This window comes from Nerophis lumbriciformis, linkage group LG14, assembly GCF_033978685.3.
Source record: "Nerophis lumbriciformis linkage group LG14, RoL_Nlum_v2.1, whole genome shotgun sequence".
Taxonomy (NCBI): domain Eukaryota; kingdom Metazoa; phylum Chordata; class Actinopteri; order Syngnathiformes; family Syngnathidae; genus Nerophis; species Nerophis lumbriciformis.
In genome coordinates this window covers 40,467,093-40,479,963 of record NC_084561.2, presented here as the reverse complement: position 1 = coordinate 40,479,963, position 12,871 = coordinate 40,467,093, and the positions used below count along the sequence as shown (strand labels likewise).

At 41.7% G+C, this 12,871-nt stretch overlaps 1 protein-coding gene across 6 annotated transcripts in view; it reads right to left on the bottom strand.

Moving 5' to 3' along the window:
* The window catches only part of fxr1 (FMR1 autosomal homolog 1), a 56,373-nt gene that overhangs the window by 23,629 nt on the left and 19,873 nt on the right, over window positions 1-12,871 (bottom strand). For all 6 annotated transcript variants that reach the window (XM_072914713.1, XM_061975532.2, XM_061975533.2 and 3 more), the window contains exons 5-9: window positions 12,702-12,850; window positions 9,856-9,949; window positions 9,575-9,691; window positions 9,312-9,482; window positions 3,981-4,059 (exon numbers count right to left, since the gene is read on the bottom strand). In XM_072914713.1, the coding sequence (XP_072770814.1) occupies window positions 3,981-4,059; window positions 9,312-9,482; window positions 9,575-9,691; window positions 9,856-9,949; window positions 12,702-12,850 (610 nt within the window). The remainder of the gene's footprint in view (window positions 1-3,980; window positions 4,060-9,311; window positions 9,483-9,574; window positions 9,692-9,855; window positions 9,950-12,701; window positions 12,851-12,871) is intronic.

Below are 12,871 nucleotides of genomic sequence, written 5' to 3'. Positions count from 1 at the left end.
AAGACCTAACCTCAATCCTGACCTCATGGTAAACTACCTGCCGGTGTCCCACCTTCCCTTTATCTCGAAAATCCTCGAAAAAGTTGTTGCACAGCAGCAAAATGAACACCTAACGTCTAACAATCTCTGTGAACCCTTTCAGTCCGGTTTCAGGGCAAATCACTCTACGGAGACAGCCCTCACAAAAATGACTAATGATCTACTGCTAACTATGGATGCTGATGCATAATCCATGTTGCTGCTGCTTGATTTTAGCGCTGCTTTCAATACCGTCCATCATGCCATTCTATTAGAACGTATCAAAACACGTATTGGTATGTCAGACTTAGCCTTTTCTTGGTTTAACTCCTATCCTACTAACAGGATGCAGTGCGTCTCCCATAACAATGTGACCTCCGAGTATGTTAAGGTAACGTGAGGAGATCCACAGGGTTCGGTTCTTGGCCCTGCACTCTTCAGCATGTACATGCTGACGCTAGGTGACATCATACGGAAATACGGTGTTAGCTTTCACTTTTATGCTGATGACACCCCGACTCTACATGCCCCTAAAGCTGACCAACACGCCAGATTGTAGTCACCTGGCGGCATGTCTAAATGAAATTAAACAATGAATGTCCAGCAACTTTTTGCATCTTAACGCCAACAAAACTAAAATGCTGATTATTGGTACTGCAAGACACCGACACCTATTTATTAATACCACCTTAACATTTGACAAGGAAACAATTACACAAGGCGACTTGGTAAATAATCTCGGTATTATCTTCGACCCAACTCTCTCGTTTAAGTCGGACACTAAGAGTGTTACTAAAACAGCCTTCTTTCATCTCCACAATATGGCTAAAATGTGTCCCTTTTTGTCCACCACCAACGCTGAGATCATTATTCATGCTTTCGTTACGTCTCGTCTTGATTACTGCAACATATTATTTCCGTGTCTCTCTATGTCTAGCATTAAAAGACTACAATTGGTACAAAATGCGGCTGCTAGACTTTTGACAAGAACACGAAAGTTTGATCATATTAGGCTTATACTGGCTCACCTGCACTGGCTTCCTGTGCACTTAAGATGTGACTTTAAGGTTTTACTACTTACGTATAAAATACTAAACGGTCTAGCTCCATCCTATCTTGCGGATTGTCTTGTACCATAAGTCCTGACCAGAAATCTGCGTTCAAAGAACTCTGGCTTATTAGTGATTCCCAGAGGCCAAAAAAAGTCTGCAGACTTCAGAGCGTTTTCTATTCGGGCTCCAGTACTCTGGAATACCCAACTGGTGACAGTTACAGATGTAGTAAACCGATTAGTAGAAGCATTCAAGTCCCATCTAAAACCTAATTTGTATACTCTGCCTTTAAATAGACCCCTTTTTGGACCAGTTGATTTGCCGTCACTCTTTTTTGCTCTGCCCCCCTCTCCTGCATGGAGAGGTTATCATGTGACCACGGATCAGCCTCCATGGAGGATGCGCTAGCTGTTCAAAGTCTGGACCCAGGGTAGACCACTCCTCTTTGCATCAGTCGGTCACGTCTCTAAGCCTCGGCGTGTCTACATGCAAGAGGATCCCCTGCAGCCCCCACTATGGACTGGACTCTCACACTATTAACTGTATCCACTCAGCATCCACTGCACTGGCCACCCAGAGTGGGGTCGCCACATCTTCAGTCCCTTCCAGGGTTACCGGTACTCGTTGTTCCAATTGGGTTGAGTTTTTTCTTGCCCTGATGCCCTATGCAAACTCCACTCTTTCCCGTTTAATGCATAGGTGTACTCGCTAAATATATTGACAAAGTTGCTAAATTGGAAGTACATATCTTGTCTGCTATGTCTCTGCCAAAACAGGTGTCTATGAAGTGTGTTGTGAAGCGGAGGATGCCACCACAATTGCATGTAGCGAGGGCAAACTGGAAGTGGAAATATGCGTTTGTGACGAGACAAATTCCATTTGTTAATTTGCAGTCTCTTCCAAGGTTTCTCGTTGTTCCTATTGGGTTGAGTTTTTTCTTGCCCTGATGTGGGATCCGAGCCGAGGATGTCGTTGTGGCTTGTGCAGGCCTTTGAGACATTTGTGATTAAGGGCTATATAAGTAAACATTGATTGACTGATTAATTAATTGAAATGTCAGCCTCAAATAAGTACAAAAATGCATTCACTTCTTCCTTGTTCTGCGTGGGTGACGTAATCACATTGGACCACATAAAAAGTTGTCATGCTGTTAGGCAGGGAAAATTACTTCATCATTTGTTGTAATCGAGTCACTCGAATTACTGGAGGAATTCTTTCACCCCTACGAGGGCTAAAAAGCAAGTTGTGATTTTATCATGAATATGATCTATTTGTTTGAGTCGCTCACTTCCAAGTGCGCACAAACTGCAGTAAAAACTATATTAAAAAAACATATATATATTAAGTTATTGTACCGGTTTGTCGAACCTCGGATTCAGGAGGAACAGTGTGGTTTTCGTCCTGGTCGTGGAACTGTGGACCAGCTCTATACTCTCGGCAGGGTCCTTGAGGGTGCATGGGAGTTTGCCCAACCAGTCTACATGTGCTTTGTGGACTTGGAGAAGGCATTGGACCGTGTACCCCGGGAAGTCCTGTGGGGAGTGCTCAGAGAGTATGGGGTAACGGACTGTCTGATTGTGGCAGTCCGCTCCCTGTATGATCAGTGTCAGAGCTTGGTCCGCATTGCCGGCAGTAAGTCGGACACGTTTCCAGTGAGGGTTGGACTCCGCCAAGGCTGCCCTTTGTCACCGATTCTGTTCATAACCTTTATGGACAGAATTTCTAGGCGCAGTCAGGGCGTTGAGGGGATCTGGTTTGGTGGCTGCAGGATTAGGTCACTGCTATTTGCAGATGATGTGGTCCTGATGGCTTCCTCCGGCCAAGATCTTCAGCTCTCACTGGATCGGTTCGCAGCCGAGTGTGAAGCGACTGGGATGGGAATCAGCACCTCCAAGTCCGAGTCCATGGTTCTCTCCCGGAAAAGGGTGGAGTGCCATCTCCGGGTTGGGGAGGAGATCTTGCCCCAAGTGGAGGAGTTCAAGTACCTCGGAGTCTTGTTCACGAGTGGGGGAAGAGTGGATCGTGAGATCGACAGGCGGATCGGTGCGGCGTCTTCAGTAATGCGGACGCTGTATCGATCCGTTGTGGTGAAGAAGGAGCTGAGCCGGAAGGCAAAGCTCTCGATTTACCGGTCGATCTACGTTCCCATCCTCACCTATGGTCATGAGCTTTGGGTCATGACCGAAAGGACAAGATCACGGGTACAAGCGGCCGAAATGAGTTTCCTCCGCCGAGTGGCGGGGCTCTCCCTTAGAGATAGGGTGAGAAGCTCTGTCATTCGGGGGGAGCTCAAAGTAAAGCCGCTGCTCCTCCACATCGAGAGGAGCCAGATGAGGTGGTTCGGGCATCTGGTCAGGATGCCACCTGAACGCCTCCCTAGGAAGGTGTTTCGGGCACGTCCGACCGGTAGGAGGCCACGGGGAAGACCCAGGACACGCTGGGAAGACTATCTCTCCCGGCTGGCCTGGGAACGCCTCGGGATCCCCCGGGAGGAGCTGGACGAAGTGGCTGGGGAGAGGGAAGTCTGGGCTTCCCTGCTTAAGCTGCTGCCCCCGCGACCCGACCTCGGATAAGCGGAAGAAGATGGATGGATGGATGGATGTATCGGTTTGAAAAAAACAACAACTTTGCATCCCTAGTTTTTAAAGGTAATTTCACATCATAGTGATCACATAGAAATACAATTGCAAGTGAAGAGCGTATTGTACAAGTCCATCCATCCATTTTCTAACGCTTATTCCCTTTGGGGTCGCGGGGGGCGCTGGAGCCTATCTCAGCTACAATCGGGCGGAAGGCGGGGTACACCCTGGACAAGTCGCCACCTCATCGCACCACCTCATTTGTACAAGTCAAAATTTGCAAAAACAAAGTTCTAATAGACATTTACAAATAATATATGTGTTTACATACCAACAAGGTTTCTTGGTACTTGGACAGAATCCTCCAGAAATTCGAGAAAGTTCCTTGCCTTTTTCACTGCTTCCGCTGTCTGAAAAAAACATTAGGCCGCTTTATACAATCAACACCTCCATGTTCTACAACAGTGGTTCTCAACCTTTTTTCAGTGATGTACCCCCCTGTGAACATTTTTTTAATTCAAGTAACCCCTAATCAGAGCAAAGCATTTTTGGTTGAAAAAAAGGGATAAAGAAGTAAAATACAGCACTATGTCATCAGTTTCTGATTTATTAAATTGTATAACAGTGCAAAATATTGCTCATTTGTTAAGTTAAAGTTACCGTATTTTCCGCACTATAAGGCGCACCGGATTATTAGCCGCACCTTCTATGAATTACATATTTCATAATTTTGTCCACCAATAAGCCGCCCCGGACTATAAGCCGCGCCTACGCTGCGCTAAAGTGAATGTCAAAAAAACGCTGCGCTAAAGTGAATGTCAAAAAAACAGTCAGATAGTTCAGTCAAACTTTAATAATATATTGAAAACCAGCGTTCTAACAACTCTGTCCCAAAATGTACGCAAATGTGCAATCACAAACATAGTAAAATTCAAAATGGTGTAGAGCAATAGTAACATAATGTTGCTCGAACGTTAATGTCACAACACACAAAATAAACATAGCGCTCACCTTCTGAAGTTATTCTTCATTCGTAAATCCTTCGAATTCTTCGTCTTCGGTGTCCGAATTGAAAAGTTGCGCAAGCGTGGTATCCAAAATGGCCGGTTCCGTCTCGTAGAAGTCATCGGGAGTCAGTGTCGCTGTTGTTCTGTGAATCCTGCCTTCCGGAAAGCTCGGACCACAGTTGTGACCGAAATATCTGCCCAGGCATTTACGATCCACTGGCAAATGTTGGCGTATGTCGTCCGAGGCTGTCTGCCCGTCTTAGTGAAGGTGTGTTCGCCTTCGGAGCTGTGTGAAAAAAGCCACCCGGCCTCTTCGCGTAAACTTCCCTTAACCACTCGCTCATCTTTTCTTCATCCATCCATCCCTTCGAGTTAGCTTTTATGATGACGCCGGCTGGAAAGGTCTCTTTTGGCAAGGTCTTCCTTTTGAATATCACCATGGGAGGAAGTTTCTGGCCATTAGCATGGCAAGCTAGAACCACAGTGAAGGACGACTTCTCATTCCCTGTGGTGCGAATATTCACCGTACGTGCTCCCGTTCCACAGTGCGGTTCAGTTGCTGTGAAATACGGTAGTAATCCGTGTGCGGATGGAGAGATTGCGTCTTTTTATGAACCGGATCGCTTAGTAGGAGCCATTTTGTGGTCTTTACAGATGTAAACAGGAAATGAAACGTACGGTGATATCCGCGCGTTTTTTCTTCTTCTTCCGGGGGCGGGTAGAAGAAGAAGCGCTTCCTGTTCTATGGGGGCGGGTGCTTTCCTTGGCGGTTGCTTGCGTAGAAGAAGAAGCGCTTCCTGTTCTACCGGGAAAAAAGATGGCGGCTGTTTACCGAAGTTGCGAGATCGAAACTTTATGAAAATTAATCGTAATAAAGCGCACCGGGTTATAAGGCGCACTGTCAGCTTTTGAGAAAAATTGTGGTTTTTAGGTGCGCCTTATAGTGCGGAAAATACGGTAAGTTAAAGTGCCAATGATTGTCACACACACACTAGGTGTGGCGAAATTATTCTCTGCATTTGACCCATCACCCTTGATCACTCAAGAGATGAGGGGAGCAGTGAGCAGCAGCGGTGGCAACGCCCGGGAATTATATTGGTGATTTAACCCCCAATTCCAAACCTTAGTGGTCTTTCTTGAACTATTTGGAATAGAAGATATAAAAATAACTAAAAACTTGTTGAAAAATAAACAAGTGATTCAATTATAAATAAAGATTTCTACACATAGAAGTAATCATCAACTTAAAGTGGCCTCTTTGGGGATTGTAATAGAGATCCATCTGGATTCATGAACTTAATTCTAAACATTTCTTCACAAAAAAAGAAATCTTTAACATCAATATTTATGGAACATGTCCACAGAAAATCTAGCTGTCAACACTGAATATTGCATTGTTGCATTGTTGCATTGTAATGAATGGAATAGCCTACTTGATTTGATGTTCAGTTTATGAACTTACATTCACATTTTGTTGAAGTATTATTCAATAAATATATTTATAAAGGATTTTTGAATTGTTGCTATTTTTAGAATATTGAAAAAAAAATCTCACATACCCCTTGGCATACCTTCAAGTACCCCCAGGGGTACGCGTACCCCCATTTGAGAACCACTGTTCTACAAGATATAGAAAACACCACAAGGAGTATCTAACAAAACGTCAACATTGTGACCCACAAACATATAGGTCAGGAGACAACTTGGGGGTTATATCAACAAAAATGATTCCTGGGCGCAGCCACCGCTGCTGCCCACTGCTCCCCTCACCTCCCAGGGGGTGATCAAGGGTGATGGGTCAAATGCAGAGAATAATTCCGCCACACCTAGTGTGTGTGTGTGACAATAATTGGTACTTTAACTTTAACCACTCTACCACATGACGCTTGTCGCCGCAGGCTTCACAGGTCTTTACACCTTGTTCCACGATATTACATTTTTTGTGAGATACGCGAGTAATAATGGCTCGCAAATGATTGAGTCGCAACTGCAAATCGTTTTTTATTGTTCACTTAAAAGGGCAGCTGAAAACACCCTACCTATTCGGGAACATCACAGCTGTACTAAGCAAAGACCAGCGAACCAAAGTTCTTTCACCAGTTGAGAATTACTTAAGTAAAACAATAAATAAACACACACGTCAACTAAAAACCTCTGAATTTAAGTCAACTGAGGGTAGAGAGGATGCAGTGTTGACACTCAGAGTGGGAAAGTTATTTGCATTTACTTTGTATCATACTATGATAAAAGGTACTGTGTGCCGTATTTTCCGCACTATAAGGCGCACATAAAAACCTCAAATTTTGTCAAAAGCTGACAGTGCGCCTTATAATCCGGTGCGCCTTATACATGGACCAATATTGAGCCACAACAAACCTAAACTTCATTTTCATAAAGTTTAGGTCTCGCAACTACGGTAAACAGCCGCCAACTTCTTTTCCCCCCGTAGAAGAAGCGCTTCTTCTTCTACGGTAAGCAGCCGCCAACTTAATTTTCCCCCATAGAAGAAGTTCTTCTTCTATGGTAAGCAGCCGCCCCCGTAGAAGAAGAAGCGAGCGGTGCATGCTGGGATATATGACTGTGCGAGGCGTGCCATTTTGATTTCCATTTGTTTTTTTATGTAAAGACCCCAAAATGGCTTATTAAGAGACACGCTTACGACGCAGAGTTTAAATTTAAGACGATCAGTCACGCAGTAGAACACGGGAATAGAGCAGCAGCGACACCGACTCCATTAATGACGACTTCGACGAGACGGAGCCGGGCATGTTGGATGCCGTATTCGCCCAAATGTTTAATTCGGATACTGAAGAAGAATTCAAGGGATTCGTGGATGAGGAATAACTTCATAAAGTGAGCTTTACATGTTTATTTTGTGTGTTGTGTTTGAGCAACGTTGAGTTATTGATATATTGTTATTGCTCTGCACTATTTCGAGTGTTACTATATTGTGATTGCACTAACGTTTGATTTACCGTAACAGTATCACTGTTTTTTCCGAATTTAATGATAAATAGGGAAATGTTCCGCTCCACTATGTGATATAAATGTTGCACTACATGTTATACCTTGCTGTTGTTAAAAGATAAACAAAACACCACGTCACTGACTTTACCTCGGGGAAAATAATAAAACAGCTGTTTATTCATTTTGGGAGTGAACTAAGTTGTCAAAACGCTGGTTTGTAATCTAATAATAAAGTTTGACTGACCTGACTGTTTTGTTGACATTCCCTTTAGCGCAGCTCCATCTAATGGATTCATAGGTGCGCCTTATATGCCGGTGCGCCTTATATATGAACAAAGTTTTGAAATATGCCATTCATTGAAGGTGCGCCTTATAGTGCGGAAAATACGGTATATGGAATGGAAATGTTCACAGTAGAGATGTCCGATAAATGCTTTAAAATGTAATATCGGAAATGATCGGTATCGGTTTCAAAAAGTAAAATGTATGACTTTTTAAAACGCCGCTGTACGAAATGGTACACGGACATAGGGAGAAGTACAGAGAGCCAATAAACCTTAAAGGCACTGCCTTTGCGTGCCGGCCCAATCACATATTTACGGCTTTTCACACACACACAAGTGCATACTTGGTCCACAGCCATACAGGTCACACTGAGGGTGGCCGTATAAACAACTTTAACACTGTTACAAATATGCGCCACATTGTGAACCCACACCAAACAAGAATGACAAACATTTCGGGGGAACATCCGAACCGTAACACAACATAAACACAACAGAACAAATACCCAGAACCCCTTGCAGCACTAACTCTTCCGGGACACTACAATATACACCCCCCCCGCTACCTCCCCTCACACACCTCAACCCCGCATGTCCCAAATTCCAAGCTGCTGTTTTGAGGCATGTTAAAAAAAATAATGCACTTTGTGACTTCAATAATAATGAAAACTAGGTCTAAGTCAGACCTACATAGAGGTTTTTCTTTCATGTCTCTCCGATCTTCCTAGTGGGAGATATAGGCAGTCTAGTTTTATTTTTTCCTAGGGGGCGCTAGAGCGCAATTTTGAGTTTTGGGGTTCGTTTTTTTTTTAAAAAGGTAATTTTCGCAGGTCCTGATGTGTGGGTCAAATATGGTGAGTTTTGAAGCATGTTAAGTGGGTCAAATTACAGTTTATTGTGGCGGCGGAAGAAAAAAAATAAAAAATAATAATAATAATAATAATAAAAAACCTTAGAAATTCAATAGGTCCTTATGTCCCATTGCATAAGGACTCCCTGTGGGAGTCCTTTTGCAATGGGCCGTGCGGGCCCTAAAAATATGGCAGTGCAATGTTGGCATTTTTTTTTCCATAACTTGAGTTGATTTATTTTGGAAAACCTTGTTACATTGTTTAATGCATCCAGCGGGGCATCACAACAAAATTAGGCATAATAATGTGTTAATTCCACGACTGTATATATCGGTATCGGTTGATATCGGAATCGGTAATTAACAGTTGGACAATATCGGAATATCGGATATCGGAAAAAAAGCCATTATCGGACATCTCTAGTTCACAGGCATTGTTTTTTTTCCTAGTCACAATACTTCCAATTTACTTTTAGTCCTGATTTTTTAGCTGGATCAATACTGATCCCATTAATAGTCACGAATAATCCAACAAACAACAGGCTGAAACCTACCTCTCCATAAATTCTAAAGGTCGCAGTCTCTTCATCCAAATCAATAGCGGTGACGCCTGGAACTTTCCGTGCTTGCTGAATGTTACTGCCATGGCTACCAATGGCCAGTCCCATCAAATCTGGTCTCACCGTAAATTCCTCCTGGAAGGATGACACCAGGTGTCTGGAGTTCTGAACAAAAAAAAGCAACAATTGTGAGGTCGATCTTAGTGTGTCCTATAGCATCCCCGAAATAATTCCCCGGAAACAACAAAACAACTGACCTCAAGGTGTTTGGTGGCTTCCTGGTTGCGAGACATTAGCAGAAGCTTAGTTCTGAGGCTGCGGAGGTGCATGTCACTCAGCAAAGACACACGCTTCACTGTTGACTCATTGGTGGACTACACATGAAACAGATGCATTTGCATTACGGTAAGTGTCTTGATCACTATTCATAATGACCATTACATGTACAGTTGCATATCATGTAAATGCCATGACAGGTACAGTAAAGATAGATAAATAAGACAAAGGTGTAACAGAATAAAAGAAGAAAGCTCGTTACCACAATGATGAGCTCACTGGTCTCAGGACAGTATGACACTTGACAGGCTTCCACAGCTTTTTTAAATTCTTTATGGGCATTATCACTCTGGCACCTGAAATGTATAAAAACAACTTTCAACATTTTACAAATGATTTCTAAGTTAAACCTCTTTCAACATTCAAATGCAAAATCTGAGTCTGAAAAAGCTACTCCAGCTTACCGATTCCTTGCTGAGAAATTAAAGTAAATGTGCTCAGAGTGAGGCATTAATGACATTTTGTCATAAGATACCAACATTACTGGAATGCAGAGGGATTCATTTGCTAAATTAGTTAATTTTGGATTTTGATAGTCCCCCATGTAGGCCAAATTAATTGCAACAGAACTGCACTGATTTAAACATTTGACGAATCATATTTCACATAGTTTACAAAAATGCTAACGACCTATGAATAGTTGTCTATCCTTACTATAAATGGAGGTCAATTAAAAGGGGACCTACTGCAAGTATTGTACAGTAAATATTAAGTAGATCAGTCTAAGACAAGGGTGTCAAAAAGTGTGGCTTGGGGGTAGGACATTCTAAAAATACAATTCATTTTAAACATTTAAACTTTGACTAAAACTAACAATGACACAATTTATCACCAAAAAGACATAGCTAAAAGGCAGGCTGGTCTTCTTGAACTATATATTAAATGTCATAGCATATCTATCCTAGATTTGTTTTAGCCTATTTAATAGAAAAAAATTATATTACCGGTAATAAATTAATAAATAATTTAAAATATATATATATATATATATATATATATACACACACACCGTATTTTTCTGAGTATAAGTCGCACCGGAGTATAAGTCGCACCTGCCGAAAATGCATAATAAAGAAGGAAAAAAACATATAAATCGCGCTGGAGCCCGGCCAAACTATGAAAAAAACTGCGACTTATAGTCCGAAAAATACGGTGTATATATATATATGTATATATATACACACTACTGTTCAAAAGTTTGGGGTCACATTGAAATGTCCTTATTTTTGAAGGAAAAGCACTGTACTTTTCAATGAAGATAACTTTAAACTAGTCTTAACTTTAAAGAAATACACTCTATACATTGCTAATGTGGTAAATGACTATTCTAGCTGCAAATGTCTGGTTTTTGGTGCAATATCTACATAGGTGTATAGAGGCACATTTCCAGCAACTATCACTCCAGTGTTCTAATGGTACAATGTGTTTACAGGATATGAAATACATTTGGCAACAACATGCACTTTGAGAGTGCAGACAGCCCAATTTTCATCAATTAATATATTCTGCCAATAAAAGAAAAAGATTAAGATGGGCAAAAGAACACAAACATTGGACAGAGGAAGACTGGAAAAAAGTGTTGAATCAAAGTTTGAGGTGTTTGGATCACAAAGAAGAACGTTTGTGAGACGCAGAACAACTGAAAAGATGCTGGAAGAATGCCTGACGCCATCTGTTAAGCATGGTGGAGGTAATGTGATGGTCTGGGGTTGCTTTGGTGCTGGTAAGGTGGGAGATTTGTACAGGGTAAAAGGGATTCTGAATAAGGAAGGCTATCACTCCATTTTGCAACGCCATGCCATACCCAGTGGACAGCGCTTGATTGGAGCCAATTTCATCCTACAACAGGACAATGACCCAAAACACACCTCCAAATTGTGCAAGAACTATTTAGAGAAGAAGCAGGCAGCTGGTATTCTATCGGTAATGGAGTGGCCAGCGCAGTCACCAGATCTGAACCCCATTGAGCTGTTGTGGGAGCAGCTTGACCGTATGGTACGCAAGAAGTGCCCATCCAACCAATCCAACTTGTGGGAGCTGCTTCTAGAAGCGTGGGGTGCAATTTCTCCAGATTACCTCAACAAATTAACAGCTAGAATGCCAAAGGTCTGCAATGCTGTAATTGCTGCAAATGGAGGATTCTTGGACGAAAGCAAAGTTTGATGTAAAAAAAAGTCTTATTTCAAATACAAATCATTATTTCTAACCTTGTCAATGTCTTGACTCTATTTTCTATTCATTTCACAACGTATGGTGGTGAATAAGTGTGACTTTTCATGGAAAACACAAAATTGTTTGTGTGACCCCAAACTTTTGAACGGTAGTATATATATATATATATATATATATATATATATATATATACATACACACCAATATTTTGGTACCGGTACAAAAATTATTTCGGTACTTTTCTTAATAAAGGGGACCACAAAAAAATTGCATTATTGTCCCTATTTTAACAAAAAAATCTTAGGGTACATTAAACATGTTTTTTATTGCAGTTAAGTCCTTAAATAAAATAGTGAACATACTAGACAACTTGTCTTTTAGTAATAAGTATGCAAACAAAGGTTCCTAATTTAGTCTGCGGACATATGCAGTAACATATTGTGTCATTTATCGTTCTATTATTTTGTCAACATTATTAAGGACAAGTGGTAGAAAATTAATTATTAATCTACCTGTTCATTTACTGTTAATATCTGCTTACTTTCTCTTTTAACATGTTCTGTCTACACTTCTGTTAAAATGTAATAATCACGTATTCTTCTGTTTGATACTTTACATTAGTTTTGGATGATACCACAAATTTGGGTATCAATCCGATGCGTCCGTTCTCCCTTTACTGTATACACCCTGTGTCTGCTTGTAAGTACTCTGTGATTGTGTGCCGCTCCTCTGCTCGTAAACCAGCAATGTCTCGACGTATAATTTTTTTTATTAGTATTTATTTATTTTAATATTGAAATTAAAAAATGGCCCCTGAATCCTTAAAGTTTGGACACACCTGGTCGAGCACTGACTTTGTAATGCTGTTGTACTCACGCCTCTTGTAGATCTTGAGGAATGGGGATACTGCACTTGTGAAAGTAATTCTCCATTATTGCCTTGTTAGTGTTGACTGGGCGTAGGCGCTCAAAGGTCACAATCTCATTGTAGGTTGCATCACAGGCTGCATACTCAATCACATAGAACTGAAGAGATATACTGGTTAA